General features: G+C 40.7%; 2 protein-coding genes across 3 annotated transcripts in view; one reads left to right on the top strand and one right to left on the bottom strand.

Moving 5' to 3' along the window:
- Positions 1-38: 38 nt before the first annotated feature.
- LOC116426247 (uncharacterized) lies at positions 39-7,427 on the bottom strand. Its single transcript, XM_031974938.2, has 5 exons — positions 7,047-7,427; positions 5,787-6,217; positions 3,557-3,884; positions 2,412-3,011; positions 39-1,995 (listed from the first exon to the last, which is right to left on the bottom strand). The coding sequence occupies exons 2-5, from the start codon at positions 6,173-6,175 to the stop codon at positions 472-474; spliced, it is 2,841 nt and encodes a 946-aa protein (XP_031830798.2). The 5' UTR covers positions 6,176-6,217; positions 7,047-7,427; the 3' UTR covers positions 39-471.
- Positions 7,428-9,666: 2,239 nt separating this feature from the next.
- The window catches only part of LOC116426205 (uncharacterized), a 35,314-nt gene continuing 28,671 nt past the window's right edge, over positions 9,667-16,309 (top strand). Inside the window, exons 1-2 of one of the 2 annotated variants that reach the window (XM_076364521.1) lie at positions 9,667-9,882; positions 11,387-11,539. The gene's annotated coding sequence lies outside the window, so the exon portion shown is untranslated. Of the gene's footprint in view, positions 9,883-10,000; positions 10,580-11,386; positions 11,540-16,309 lie in introns of those variants that run through there. The other variant, XM_076364522.1, reaches the window with a different exon arrangement.

Here is a 16,309-nt window from a genome sequence, read left to right as displayed (position 1 = left end):
CTCCATCCTCTGATAAATCAGAAAGAATCAGAAGCCGATTGTTGCTTATGGAATCTCATTTATTTGCGTAACTCTTACTAACCATAACTATTCAAACGCACTCCGAAGTCGATGCCGATCGATTACAGAATCGAGCATGAAAATCATCATTTAAATAGCTTCTCGCCGCGTCTCAACTACGATCTAGCCGATTTAACGTTCTAAATTATTCCTAAGGAAATAAATTAGTTTATTGAACATACAGTATGGCATGCACAGAGATAAGCAATTTTACAGCTGCTTCTTAATGCAAGTCCTAGCTCCTCGCTGGTCCCTGTCCACTGGGCAACTAGATTTTGCGCGTTACTCAAGCTCTGTGCCACTTAAACGTCACGCAGGTTTACATAAGTGAATAATAAATATAAAAAAATATTAATGAACACATACATTATTGTACTTGTGGTTAAGTAACGGTCATCGACGACCACGCGATCAGTAGAGCCGCATCAGCATCGGTAAAGCGAAAACCAGAGCAAGGAAACGATGGAGCATCAACTGACTACCCGCAGAACAATCAGAAGGACAGCTGAACGAACCGTCCGTCTTATTCTGCAGCAGCAGATTCCTCACCAACTTCTTCCCTTCACAGGAATTCTCGATTCTCACGAACCGAATTTTCCTAGCATCCAAGAACTGCTCCAACTCGACCCTGCACCTCCATTTCAACGGATTCCCAGCGAACTCCACTATGTACACCTCGGGCATGTCATTCAAATCACTCGTGTATATGCACCTCAAATCGTTTCCCTCCAAATTCAAATATTCCAGCCGGTTCAACCGCCGGAACGCGCCGGGAGCAACGTACTTGATCGAGTTACCGCGCAGGTCCAGCTTCCGGAGATTCTCCAGCGTGAACCAGGACGATCCTATCATTTCCAACTGGTTATCCTGAATCGTCAAGTTCTCTAATTTATTCAAACCATCGAATGCACCTTGTTCGATCGTAGTCAGTCCCGAATTAGTTATTATAATTTCCCGGAGATCAGTGAACCTCGACAGATAGCCTGCAGGTAAACGGGGCAGGTGACCTTGATGGAACTCGATGGCAGTGACATCTGGGGGCAACGTCTGCAACAGCGCCAAGTTACCACCAGTGCACCAGTAACGTCCTGTATTGTCTCCGTCGGTAACGCAAGTCCCTTCAGCAGTGTCGTTCCAGGTTGGAGCCGTTGGAGTCGTTGTCGATGGGGCGCTGGTTATGGCGGGAACGTCAGTCGCGTAGCAGTCCTCCCTCAGCAGCAAGGAATGCTTGTTGTAACGAATACCACGACCGTTTAGGAACTCGGCCAGCTTGGTCCCGCACAGGCAGCTCCACGGGTTGTTGGCGACGTTCAGGGTGGACAGGTACCTTAAGCGCTCCCCCATGTACTCCACGCCGATGCAGTTCATGGAGTTTTCAGAGACGTCGAGGCTGGTCAAGTAAGGCACATTGTCGAACGCGTCGTTCGTTATTCGGTAGATGTTGTTGTGGGACAGGTCCAGGCGTCTGAGGTTCGTCAGGCCCTGAAGAGTGTCCCCGCTGACGGCGTCCAGCTGGTTGCTCCTCAATGATAGGTACTCCAGGTTGTAGAGCTTCACGAACGCGCCAGGCTCGATTTTCTCGATTCCGCAGTCGCGGAGCTCTAGCTCGGACAAGTAGCCGTTGAACCGGGCGAACGTGTCGGTGGGGACTTTTTTGATGTTTGACAGTATCACGCGGATTGTGTGGACTGTCGCTGGGATTGCGTACACGTCTTCTATGGAGGTAATGGCGCGGCAGGTGTAGGTAGTCCTGAATCGGTCGTTGCTCTTCTCGGGGTAGCATTGGCCTGTGTATACTGTTGGTGCAGGAGTGGAGACGTGGACTTCTGTTGATAGCACTGGCGGTCGAGGTCTGATGATTGTTAGGTTTGATTGTTTCACGCTATCCTCGAAGGAGGTCCAGTGGACTCTTCCTGTTGTGGAGGTTTCGTTTATCTGTGGAGAACAAGTTGGTTGCTTTAGTTAATGTGTGTCTTTGGGAGTAATCAGATTGAACTGAAGTTTTGAGTGTAGCTAGATGGAAACAATGTTTGCGAGGAGAATTTTTAAATTTACAGAATTTTAGTCTAGATTTGATTTCATTTTAAATTTTATGTTAATTTCTTTTTGCTCAGTAGGTAAGTTGCTGTTACCTGCTTTTTATTCATTGTATTACTCTTTAGGGCTAATCTGATTGAACTCAAATTTTAAATGGTAACAATGTGTCAAGAAAAATTCTTGACAATTCCAAAAGACATACAATTCTTTGAAAAAGCGTTTTACCATTACAGCTATTTACAAAACTTTAGCTTATAGATTTGATTTTATTTCAAAGATATTAGTTTCTCTGGACTCAGTAGGTAAGTTGTTACCTGCTGGTGCCATCCACCGGGTCTCTGAGGAACCTCGTTTTGATTCTCATAGCACCTTCCCGCGTCGATCTCGAATCCAACGTTCCTTTGCGTGAGGAAACTTTGAAGATTCCTGCGGCAGCTGCACAGCCAGGGATTACCGGTCGCATCCAAGCGTTCCAGTCTCTTCAATTCACCGAGCTCTTCAATGGGGATGCACTGTAATCTGTTGCTCCGGAGATCGAGGTACCTTAAGCTGTTACCCGTATGCCATAGTGCAGTTGGTTCTATTTTTTCAATCTCGTTCCTTTGCAGGATCAACTGTTGCAGACCGACAAGATCACGGAACCAGTCCGCACCGACTAGATGGAACTGGTTGCCAACTAAAGACAGCCTTTGCAACCTGTGCAAACCTGCGAAAGCTCCGCTCTCTATCTCACGGATCCCACAGTCGTTCAGATCTAGACTTCTTAAGCTATTCCCGAACCGAAAGAAACTGTAACGCAGCAGCTTCTCTATTGTCAGGCCGGAGATCTCGATCCAGCTTGTTTTATCTGGAAGTCGGTCCAACGACGTGAAAACGTTCGTTTGAAATTCGTTTCTTCGCATCGACGTCCATGTCTGTAATGATGGTTGCCATTAGCAGGGGCTGAATACGTTAGCAGAGTAGAATTGTAGAAATGACCGGTTTATAATTATTATAATGTTGATCAACGGATAGCAGATTTATGGGAACTTTTTTTTGTCAATTTTAATTCATCCACTTGGGTTGGAATTTAATCAATCACTTCTTGAGCTACCTGTATTTAATTTGTATAATATTTAACAAATTCACTGCCACGTCGGTCACCGATGACCAGAGCTTCCAAATGACATGACAATAATTATATTAGATAACTAATGTCGAATGGAAATATTTCATAGCGTAAATTACTACATAACAGCATAACATAAGCATTGCGATACCAAATTATAAGTAACTGTTCCTCTTTATATTCGTTACAAAGAATTAATTGAAAGCAATGCTTGAAAGAATGATAAATGCAGAATGACAAATAGAGGATCTTGGAGCTTTTAGCTTGAGATTGCAGTCGCTTCTGAGAAATATAATTCGAACTAATGTGGTTAGAAGCAAATGATTCTAGGAAAAGAGACAAAATACTTACCCTATTATAATTGATCAGGTGTTGGGTGGTGAAGGATGCTGGGAGCGCAGGGAAGCCTATCTGAGTCATACACTGATATGTCCTGCATAAGTGAACCTCTGCAGAGCATTCTGCTTCCTGGCTGATGGATCTGTCCTTGAAGTACTTATCCAGCATCTGTCGACACTCGCAGAGCCATGGGTTCCCATCGATACGTACGGTCTTCAGTGATCGTAGGTAGGAAAGATCCTCTGTCATCAGACAGTCCAGGTCATTATCGCGCAGGCCCAAAGTTTCCAGTCGCGGCAGCATCCGGAAGACATCCGGTTCAATGTGTAGCAACCCACATCTGCAATAACGCAAATTCAATGTGTACAATACAGCATTTGTCACAGCATAGATGATTTTAACTTGAAATAACTAAACTGAGATCAGTGTAACTAAACACTAGGCTCATAGACTACAAATTAACTCTTGCACTACAATATCCTGTCAAACTCGTGGCAAAGATTCATAGAATTTGGCAGACATGGATTTTCTTTTTTTAATTAATTATAATTAATGACAAATAGCGCAGTTGTGAACGAAATCATAGTGCAAGGGGTTAAAGACTTATCCATGTTTCTTCTATTTATTTCAAAGGAAGTACAATTTAAGTATAGTTTTTGATTGAATAATAGACAAGCCTTTAGAACGGATGTTTACAGTGTTGGCTGTAGAGTGTGCTCCTAAATTCAAATTCGCAAACATGGCGAAGGTCGGTAGAATATTTAGACGAATGTTTAGTTATCTAGGGTCAAGGTGGAGCTGGTACAATAAATCAAAACAGACTTCTAAACATTTACAGAGCTGGGTGATAGAGATTGTTGGTTGTAGACATTTCTGCATTCAATTCTATTGATCACCCGTCTATTCCTTGGTTAGACCTGTTCTATTTGAGGTGCCTATTAGATAAATCAGCCCTGCCCATATAGATTTCTCATTCCACTCGTATATCCTTCTCGTTGAAGGGACTACGCCTTAAAAATCATCCAATCTGGCTTATTCGATGAAACGTGCAACACGTTCAATTAGTATTAACCCTTTGCACTCGAGAGACGACTCCCAGTCGTCAGATGATCTGACACAGGAAAATTGTAAACTTTGGTAGTTACCGTTAACCTTTGTACACTGCATCAATACCTGAAATATTGAAAGAACATAGCGTTCCCTAATTTATGTGTGATTCCTTGATAAATTCATTTTAAAGGATTTCGCCTGTAATTAGAAAGTATAGAATATTTCAAGTGAAACACTTTCGAGTGCGAAGGCTTAACTCTTTGCGAACGATCCGATTTGACTCATATTGTATTTTATAAACATTATTTGTTAAATGCTTGTATTTACACGTTGTCGGACGACGCGTGTAAAACAGATTATCGAATAATGATCTAATAGGCGAGTAGTACTCCTCCGAACGATTCGATTATTCAGTTTTACGTAATCGATGACTTTCTATGGAATCAACAACGCCGCCGGTGTTCTGCAAAGAAGGAGACGCGGCGCGGCTTCCGCGTTCGCGACGTATATTCCGGCCCACGAGATTGTTCCAAGAAGTCTTTGTAATTGTAACCGATTCGCCACGTTGTTTTTTCAATAATTGTTGCATTTATCATTGAATTCGCGTTTTCATATGATCGATATCTGTTGGCAACGTTAGAACCGATTCTAGAATTAATACTAGAGCTACCGAGCAGTCGAACAAACTTTTTGAGCTTATTCTGTAATTTCTGTACTTGTATAATTTCTCTCATTTCTATGATTCTGTAATTATACAATTTAATCAGTTCAGAGAAGCATCTGTTATCTTTTCAATACTTGTGAATCACGAATTTAGAAATAGATTGTTTCAAACTGTTCTGTAGTTCTAGTGTTAACTGCAGAAATGAATTTCTCCATTGAATTAAATGGAAATCTAGTTGAAATGTAACAATTTAACAGATAGCTTTCTCAAATTTAAATAACAGTTAACCGTTTGAATATAAATGAACTATTTAGATAGGTATGTAAATAGTTAGACAGTAATTTAAGTAGCTATACAAATAATTAAATACTCAAACAGTAATTTAAGTAGCTATATAAATAATGAAACAGTCAGACAGTAATATAAATAGTTATATAAATAATTAAACAGTTAAACAGTCATTGAAATAGTAACTAAAACAACCGTGTCTTTTCAGGGTTAATTGGCTCAATAATTCAGCACGTGTACCTGTTCAGAATCAGTTTCCTCAAGTTGGGCAGGTGACGGAACCACGTCGCCCTAGCCGCATGGATTTTGGTCCCATGAAGTATCAGCCACTCCAAACGGTTCAACCCGGCGAACGCGTCGGGTGCGATGAAGTTCACGTGGCAATTGTAAAAGGACAGTCTCCTAAGATTCTTAAACCGCCAGAAAGCGTTGTCGGGAATGGATTGGAATCGCGACACGGTGAACTCTATCCATTCCGCTTCGCTGGAGATCTCGTCGAGGTCGTTTAGGTTGCCGTGCGTGCACGCGTAGGCGATCGACCGTTCGTCATCTGTTATCGGTACTATGCTGCATTTGCAGTACACTTGGCCAATTAGGCCGACCAACGCCCAAAGTAGAATCAGATGCATCGTTTCTTTTTCTCCTGTCTGCTTCTAGGCTGGCCTTGTTACCTGGAGGCATGCGTGCGACACATTGTTTACCTGAGCTACTCTCGAGAATATTAACACGTTCGCTAGCGTCATTTGATTTTTGGTAACAATTTTCTCGGGTGCAATATTATATTAAATCTAAGCAGTCTTTTAAATGAATGTACAGAGCTATTGAGTTTCTAAATATAGCTTCGTATCTTGTCACTTTGAATAATAATGTCTGTGGCATTCATTTTCTTTTATTCGTGCGAAGCGTAGGATTGTAAACGTAATAGATATGTCATGTCGGAAGCGAACGTGTTAAGGTCTTAAGTAGTACAAAAAAGGAACCGTTGAATGGACAATGTTGGGAATTTTTAGTTGTTTTATTTGAAAAACCTGTGCTTGATCAAGTGCAGTCAGTATTCTGCAAATTGTTTGTTGATTGTAGCTCAGTGTAGATGTTTAGTTGTACCAAAAATGGGCAGTTTGACCCTTTGCACTCAAGCTTTCCTTATACATATGAATTATTCACTGAGAAATCACTTGCAGCGCAAAGGGTTAAAAACCACAAAGAACCAAGGAGTTCTGCAAAGCTAAGAATATTCCCCAAATTGCCTTTAACAATCTCCAATCCTTCAGTGACACATACTTCATCAACATATCAAATTCACTGAAGCTCAGCTCAACGGCCACAGCCATAAATTCCCAGGAAAAAGGAATCAATCAACATAAAGTTTTCCGTACAGTATATTTTATTATCCACGTAACAATGTGTGCATAGCATCGAACTCGTTAGAACCAGCAGCAGGCAACAGCATCAATTTGAAAGCGTGTCATACCTCGCACCGGAAACGCCGCGATCACTCACCATGGTCGCACCGAAACGGAACGGTTCTCGTCAGCAGGATCCCCTCGGCGAGACGCGGCTATCGCTTTCGACGCCAAAGTGTCACTTCAAGATCGATCTTAATCCTATGTTACAGTGTCGGCGGTGTCCGTAGGACAGTCGGTAGCCACCTCTCCACGTCGAGGCAGTAAAATGTCAGCGCCAATAGCCGGCGAGAGATGATCGAACGGACGTGTGCCCTGCACCGGTACCACGGACGTCAGGCGGCGAGCAAGAATGCGAGAGTCATCCGATGGGGACACCAGGAAGCGCCGGTCTCGACGAGCTCCTCTCGCATGTCGCGAGTCTCGCATCGGTGGATCGAAACAAAACGGTGCGACTGAGCTGGCGATTCGCTCGCTTCCTCGTTATATAAACTTGTAAGGCCAAGGTCGCCCTTGTGCACCGCGCCGGTACTACGTGCACACACCGATCCCCGCGACCTATCTTTAGCACGCGTCGCTCTAGTTTGCCAGGAAAACCGACCAGCGAATTGAACACGGTGCACTTGCCAGTGGCTGTTGCCTAGGTATTAGAGAAAATAGCGGCTGGAAAGGTCTGGGCCAGATTATGGGAGCTGAGAGACTTGAATGAGGATCATAGGTGCCTGCCAGGGATCTTGAGTTGTTCAGCTGTGAATAATGCTATAGAGAAGATGACTTGTCTAGGACGACACAGGAGTAAGAGCGTCCTTTGTTGTTTGTAGTCTTTTATATACTTCAATTTTGTTTGTACCTTTGAAGAGTTACAAGTGACCGTACCGTAGAACAACGAATTAGCATTAGAAGAAAAATGAGAACTGCCCGATTAGATCCACATTCCGCAGGCTAGACAGCAAGTGATCTAGCAGTACATGGGTGCTTGCAGCTCGAGAGAACTGTACTGTTCTTCCAAAGCGATATGAATAACATGTCTAGCCTCGAGGCTGGTATAGTTTACTGCACTGTTAACACGTCGGCTGCCACGGTCACCGATGACCGGAGCTTCCAAATGACTTGAATACAATTATAAGTTGTAGGACAACTGATGTCGAACGAAAACAGGGAATAGAGTAAGTAATAGATAACAACGTAATGCAATAATCGTGATACCAAATGATTAATCATCGTTTCTCTTTGTTTTTGCTACAATTAGGTAAGCGATGACGCGAGGCGCTGAAGTTTTTCGTGACAATTAATTGGTTAACACCTGGGTGCACTGTTAGAAGTGGTTTTGTTGTTGGGAACGTTAGCATCTGGAGTTACGGGTTCATTGTTGAAGTATGGAGATTAGTAGCATTATTATTAGAGCGGGTATTTCTAACATGTTAACGCGTGGTCCAATTTCACCGGATAATTCGGTCGATGCGCTACCGGTCGTGTATCTTATCTAGCCTGATGTTGAATACCATATGTTGACCGATATAGTTCGGTGGATTGCAGTCCCTTGAACTGGTGAAACGAGGTCGAAAATAATCTGATAATGTAACAGTGACGATACACACCGGGCACTCAATGGATAAGAATCTCTTCGGGCTTTGTTAATCAGTCGTGTTTCGGATCAGGGGTTAGAGACCCTCTCTTTTTGATTAGAGTGTGTATACAGTGATAGATAAATGTATTCGTATAGCAAGAACGTGGGAATGTTTATTTGAATTATTGTATTTCGAATCGCAAGCTAAGAATAACTGATTAATAATGTTAGATTAATAGTATAAGAAGTCAAGATCTATTATATAACTATTATAGTTCAATGCTAATACTTCAGTCAACTTTATTTACAACGCTTCAGCATTTATGAGTTTGAGAGTTAAATCAACGAACCAGACTTCAGCTCAACTAATAAAAATATCTCAATCTTCCCAAATCTACAAAATCTATGGTACATTAACACTAGAACTGCCGTACCAGACAAAATGACTGGTTTCGATTTTTTTGTTTAGCAATTATTGATATCTTCGAAGCATTGAATATTCGAAATGATCTTGAAAATAAATAGCTTCATTTGAGTACCATAATGAATTTCCGAAGAAATTGAAAATAATCTATTGTTACAATTTCTATGGAAATTGCATATTAATCGTATTAAATGCTCGGTAGTTCTAGTGTTAATTATCAGATAATAAAGTACCTTCATAACATTAATCTCAACATCTAATAATTATCTACCAATTAACTATCCTAGAAGCATTGCCACGTTTATAAAAAAAAGGAAATGTTTACTATGCGAATACCAATACTCTTCACTGTGCATTATCTACGTTAATTACTATACTGTGAGTCACAACTGAAAAAGTAACTCGACAAACTACAGTCCATTTCAACTACCAAAACTACTTCAATATTTTCAAGCATCTTCCCAACGTAGGAATTCATAAATCAGTATATTAATTCCAAAAAAAGTACCTTCTCGATATTTTCAAGATGCACCGATACAATGGAATAAAGTCTAGAATATAGCTGATACAAAAAGGAAATGTTTACTACGCGATCGCTAATATCGTTCACCGTGTAAGTCCGAACGAAGGTCGAAACGTGACTGTAAATTACATTTTCAGATTACACGTCGCGCAACCGTTGCGCCCGTTCCTCGCGGATTACGCCTCTCCGCCACGCCGTCGGTCTATCCATCCATTTTGCCCATCCAAGTCGAAGACGACGCGCCGTCGTCCCCCGGCAGTCTCGTGCCGGCTGTCGTTCGCTGCGCATGTCATTCGCGTTGCCTTATGTTCGCGCCGCGCGTCGCCAAACGATAGCGGCGTTCAAAAACGCCGCTCGCCGTCGCTTATCTGTTTAGATAAACAAGCGTGTACCATTGTTCTGAGCGAATCGAACGCTATGTAAGTACCCGACCGCTGGCTAGTTTTTTCCTTCTGTGACGCGAACCGTTCACGCGATCACCAGCTGTTCAACGTTCGGATAGCTGCGTTCTAGAAATCACGCTGTGCAGGTGTTTATACCGTTAATCTTGACTGTAACACTTGTACCTGTCCGGGTTTGTTCTTCACGTCAACGCGAGCTCTGTGGCCAGTGTTCTAGTGTTCGGTAGATCTTCCAATAACGCGTTAAATTATTAAAAGATAATTACAAAAGTGAGATTCTTTAGATGGAAGTAATACAAACAGATTATTGCTGTATGATTAGGATAATACTTTAGGGTGGTAATGCTAAGGAATAGGTTTATTGTTGGAAGAAATAGAATTTAGTATTTTAATTGAACAGTATTAATTGTAGTGATTGAACAGAATAATTAGTAGATTTATAAAAATAGTAATTAAAACAGTTTAATTTACTTGGAGGGGATGATTGCTAATGATTCAATGGATTTTGTTAATTGATGTTGTACAATATTTTAGGAAAAGGTTTCTTTATTATTTACTTTATGTAAAAAATATACTGTAGCTATAGAAAAAAATGAAGATTAGTATCAGACTTAAGAAATCAGCAAAATAATTCAATATGACTTGAATTAAAGAATTGTTTCTTGGAATTTGGATGATTGTATTCAATTAAAATCGTGCGAAAACAGAATTAAATGTAAGTACTTACTTCAAGCTGGACGTGTTCGGTTTTGTTTCATTGTTGCTCAATTTATCTCCGGGGAGAGGTGTTTTTTATTGTTTATTGTAGATCAGTGGACTGTGAACGTTTGTGCGTTTGGAACGGGTGTTGCTACTGATTTATCTGTATATTTTGACGCAGTTGAATTTATAGTAGCTTGGAGATTAGTATTGGAGGCCTGTTCTCCATATATTAACGTCCTTCAGGTCTTTTTTCCATTTAATCACGTTTTCATTTTTATAATGCTGTTTTATTTAATATTTTAATCTGTCTCGATTCAGCTGTGTTCTATTTCTGTCCAAACTATTGACCAATATTAAACTATAACTTAATCTTCAATAATAACAGAATAATACTAAAATCAGAATAAATTAGAACAATAAAAATAATCAACTCTCTCCATAAAACAATGATCAAAATTAATCAAAAGAACAGAACATCAAAGCAAAGTTAGAAAACTAGAAATTTAATATTGTCCAAGAGCAACGTTCAGCACGTTCGCTACCAGCGCTTATTTTCTTAATTATATTTTCTTCCAGTAAATCTTCTAAAGAAAATATTAAAAAAATGAAACTGAAACGAGACATTAAGTTCCTAAATATAATGTAGTTTATAATTCATAATAACAATATCTATAGGATTAACTTCATTTTCATTGCGTAAAACACAGGATTACGACCGTGACAAATATGTGACGCTGCTAGCGAACGTGTTAAACTGTTAACACGTTGAAAAGGGTGCCGAACGAAACGGCAAGACTAACGTTCGTCGTTTCTTTTGCAGAAATCGGCCGGAGGGAAAGGGAAGAAAGGCACAGCGAGATCGTCGAGGGAACAGGTGGTAGAAGCATGGATTCCCACGATGGAAAATCGAAGTCCGCCGATAGTGGTCCACGGTTGGATCTACGTGGGACGCCGCGAGCCATAATCACGCCAGGTGGGCAGAGTCGGACAAGTATTTGGAGCGCGACACCCCGCTCGCCCTCTGCGTCTCGACAATGAACGCTGGCTGGACGTTTCGCGGCGTAGTCGATCGGCCTCAGGAGGATCCGCTCGTTACCTAATAGAACGGTTAATGAAATTAGAGGCGATTAGGTCAGAAGGTTGGCCACGGTGGCAGGAGTGACCGCGGATCGCGCGAGTCTTCCATCTGTTGGCCAGCTGAAAATCAATGACGATTCTTTGAGAAGCTTCTGACAGGAAATTGAAAATCGATGACGATTCTTTCTTTGAGAAGTTTCTGACAGGAAATTGAAAATCAATGACGACCCTTTCTTTGAGACCTTCAAAAACTTCTGAGGGAATTTATTTATTTATTTTTCAAGAGTGAATAGCAGTAGGTTGTATTAAAGGTCACTGATAAGGGAACAAGTTTTTCTAAAAATATTTGACACGGTTTCTAGCTTCTAATGGTGTTAGTTTTATGAACAGCATGTTATTAACCTGTTGTCCTGTGATATATTCATTTGTTGGAGATGGAGATTGAACAGTGCTTTTTTGTTCTCAATGATTAACCTCTGGAGTAAATGTAGACAGAATAAGCATCAAGTTTCTCTCATTTTCTGAGGAATTGTTAATGCTAAAATGTCTTTTTCAAGCATAGTTGTGAAAAGAATCATAAGGCAGGGGTTAACCTACATGTTCAAATGTAACGTTTATCTTAATTTCTTAATTTAAATCATTAGATGAAAGAATTTTTATTTTTCTAGTGAATGCTTGACAATAAGTAGTTCCAACAAGTGCAACTGCTAAATCATAAGACAAGGGGTTAAAATCAGTATCCCCATATAGACCTGAAAAATGATATCATGAAAACTTAGAAAACTAAACGCCTCTAATAAGCATAGATCAATCGAACTTTTTTGGCACGGTACTCGCCAATGACGCGGGGTTGATGTACTCAAGCAAACCCTAGAATATCAGCGGTAAACGCTCAACCGGTTCTCTCACGAAAAATACCTGTAAAAATCGGAACGTTTGTGGGCCTTGTCGAAAGGAATGAGGAAAGTAGCGTCGGAAGGGTTGAACACGACGGAACAGCGGCCGAAAGACGGCAGAGGGAAGAGCGTACCGGCGGCGTGAGAGGTCACTCACGGGATAACCCGGCGTGGAATGGTACGAACGCAGCCAGTTCGCATTGAACTGTCGAATCGCGCGGGTCGGTTCGCGACTAATCCGCTCTCGTACGCTGTTTCGCCTGTTACCGAGACCGTTCGCCCACGGTGCACGGGTTTATGGTTCACCAAACGGGGACCAGTGGAGGCTAACGTTGGCCACCTATGTGCAGGTGCGACAGCTAATTCATTGTAATGCATTCAGTGGAATCGCGAGTGACAATCACTGCAGGATAGTTAGAGACCTTAAGATCAGTCTAACCAATAGAATCCATTGCTAGAATCAGGGAAACCGGGTTACCAAATTGATCATTAACCACTTGGCTTGTAAAACGTGTCAGGCTTATGACAATTTTACATTCCACAAATCTAATCATTTATTTACCTTGAATATAAATTATATGCTACTCGTCTGTTGTCGATGTTTAATGTTTAGTAGTAAACGTAGACAAGGAATCAGTATAAGGTTCTTTTTCTAATAAATTAGTAACGAAACTAATTTATCACAGTTGAGAAATTTTAGGGGTCGAGGATACTAAAGCAGGTCTTTAAGTCCAGAATAAATACCTTCACAGAAATATTATAAATATCATACAGAAAGTTGTTACAGTAACTACAGAAATGATATTAACCCTTTGCGCTCAATAGGCTCCACTACATTATTTATAGTACTAAATATTTCAATGAACAAAGTTGATGAAACTACCCTAAGATTATTACATCTGTCGCACATACAAATTTTCTTCTAACAAGAAAACTCCAAGAACTATATTTTCGTTTCATCATAGCTGCTATAAAAATGTTTCTAAATTACTCAGTTACAAAATAGACAGCAAGGGTTAACTAATTAGCTGCTGTGAGCTTTGCAAAACGTGAATTATAGCCAGCCTAAGACCTTACTATCTCTAACAAGTATACTCGTCAAAAGCCAAAACTACCACTTCTCTGTAACAAGAACACTAGCGAAAACCAGTTAACTATTTAAAAAAGGTATCAGAACGTGAACAGTAATTACCACATCGAAATTCTCGTGGCAGTGAAGTCATTCATCTCCGAAACAGTATCCAGTTCACGTGACACTCGACTCATCCTCCTCAAGGTCTACATTTGCTCCAGAGAGGAGGCTTCTGTAATATTTCTCCTCGGTGGCAGACACGGTCTGCGAAGGGGTTACGGCATTAAAGACTTGATTAGACTTTAACGAGGCTCGATTCGCGTCCCGCGTGGAGCGGCGAACACGCGGATTGCCCTGTAAACGAACCACCGGCCTGTATATTGGATTACAAATCGACGCGTGCGTATATTTGTCAATTCGCTAATTATGTAAGAGAGCGAACGAGCGTGCGAGCGTGCGAGTGATTCGAGGAACGAACGATCCACCGGCGCGGCGGCCGGAGGAATTCCAGTTCCGTCGACGGCCTGGAATCGCGCGCTGCTCAACCGTGAGTAACCGGTCGCTTCTGCACGTGCTGCGCGCCGCGCACGGTGCGGATCTTGTTTGTATCGTTACTACGTACTGCGGCGCGAGCGGTTCTGCGTGCACGTTTATTAATTCTTCTGGTTGCCCACGGTTCGTTTACCCGTTTGATTATGAATTACCGTTGCCTCCGATGCTACCACGGCCGGTGAACAGGCCGTGCACTGGAAACCGTTCACCTTTGCACGCGGAAAACTGGAGACGGCCGGGGAACGTTCGGCTTTCGCGCGGCGTTAACCCTTTGCACTTGGAAATCGATTGGTAGTCACCGGTTGCCTTGATGTAGGGAAGTTATTGGGTTACAATTGTCGAGTTGAATATTAATGTTTATTGTAGAGTTAGCCGTGAAGTTGAAATTATAAAGGTTAATATTAGTATTCATTTAAAGTGGAATATTAATGTTTATAGTTAGTCGTGAGGTTGAATGGCAATATTGATTATGGAGCTGAAATTATAAAGTTAAATTTTCATATTTAATAGAAAATTCATTTTTCAATATTATACTTGGCAATTTATCACTGTATGAGATGTTGGAGTAAAATAGTTTCTGCCTGATTTTTATTAGATTGTTGAATATTCCTAGTGGACAGTTTTCGAGTGCAAAGGGTTCATATGTTTAGCTTAGTTCCAAAGTCTGTAGCTAATTATTGACTATACACAGTTTTATCGTATATTTTTTATATTCATACACATCTGAATAACAGATTCTTGCAGTACTCAGCTGCAAACTTTAGGAAATTAGTGGTTAACACGTTGAGGGCCATGCGTGAAATTGTGGAAGTAATTCATGTTTACTTTCCCACCCGTTGCATAAGGGAGAAACATCATAGGAAAAAATGGCTTGCGAAAGGCGAAAGTAGAAACTTCACACTTTATAACGAGCTAATATAAAGTGTTGTGTGACTATTCATCACAAAGTTACAAGAGCTCAATGATCGGCAATTTTTCGTTTACAGTATAATTATTTAATTCTGTGCTATAGCGTATATCCATCATGTTAAAAAAGTACGGTTTCATTGTTACATTCAACTAGTTACTAATTTTTCATTGAGAATTCTTTTTATTCTATCGAATACTTGATTGTTATTTATATAGGAACACCTTGTATACACATAGGCACAGTGTGTACACGGTGATCCAGAATTCCGTACCAGTACAGTCTTATCATTGAGGACTGTGTGATTTAACGTATTCAATTTAACTCATTCAAAGTCAGCGTTCGTAGGATTGCCTTCTGCCAGGCTTCCAGAACCGGTACATTCTTTAACCTTTCATGTTCTGAAATAGCGTTTTAGAGTACCAGCTTCAATATGCTTTGTTCTTCATATAAGCCAGTACAATGGAAACTATTATCTAATAAATGGCACCTCTGTTATTTAAGCAACATTGAATCATTTAAACTCAAAGTAATCATAAATATTATTATAATGGTAAATGTTTCTATGAAGAAATTACAAGTACTAAGATAGGGTCATGAAGAAAATAATTCAGAACGTAAAGGGTTTAATTGCGTGATTTTACAGTAGCTGGATACTGATTTATCAATTCCCATGGTATTCTCATTTCCATTGCGGAGTTCTGTATCAGCTTGTGTATAGTAGTTTAGTATGTGCTGTTTGAGCGAGCACGAGTTCAGGGTGGTACTTACGTACGTATGTGCAGAACGTAGTTACGTACTGGGCATGCATCTTTATTATTGGCCGAGAACCCGTACGAGCGGCTAGGTTCGATGAACCTTTACAGCTACGTATACGAAACGCGTACTCTTCTGATCAAGGCTCACTGAAAATCACCCTTTCAGCATTGGTAGCGTACGGTGGCCACAGTTTTTACACCTGGAATTGTCCGAGAAGCGTTAAAAACTTTTCATTCCACGAGCTGCTCTTTAAAATTTTAATTTATGATCAGTTACTTGAAACTTTACAAGTAATACTATTGCTAAAGTAATGTACTGACACTATTACTTTATAAATAATATTATTACAATACTAATAGTACTACTAATTGGTAGAATTAGTAAATAATAGGTGGTACTATGATATAATGAAAAATGGTAACAATAAAAATCTCTGGAACTTCATAATTAAATAAATCAAACAAACTAGCAAATAGGAAG

This window comes from Nomia melanderi, chromosome 2 (genome assembly GCF_051020985.1).
Source record: "Nomia melanderi isolate GNS246 chromosome 2, iyNomMela1, whole genome shotgun sequence".
Classification (NCBI taxonomy): Eukaryota; Metazoa; Arthropoda; class Insecta; order Hymenoptera; family Halictidae; genus Nomia; species Nomia melanderi.
The sequence above is the reverse complement of the archived record's forward strand: the minus strand, read 5'-3'. Positions and strand labels throughout refer to the sequence as shown.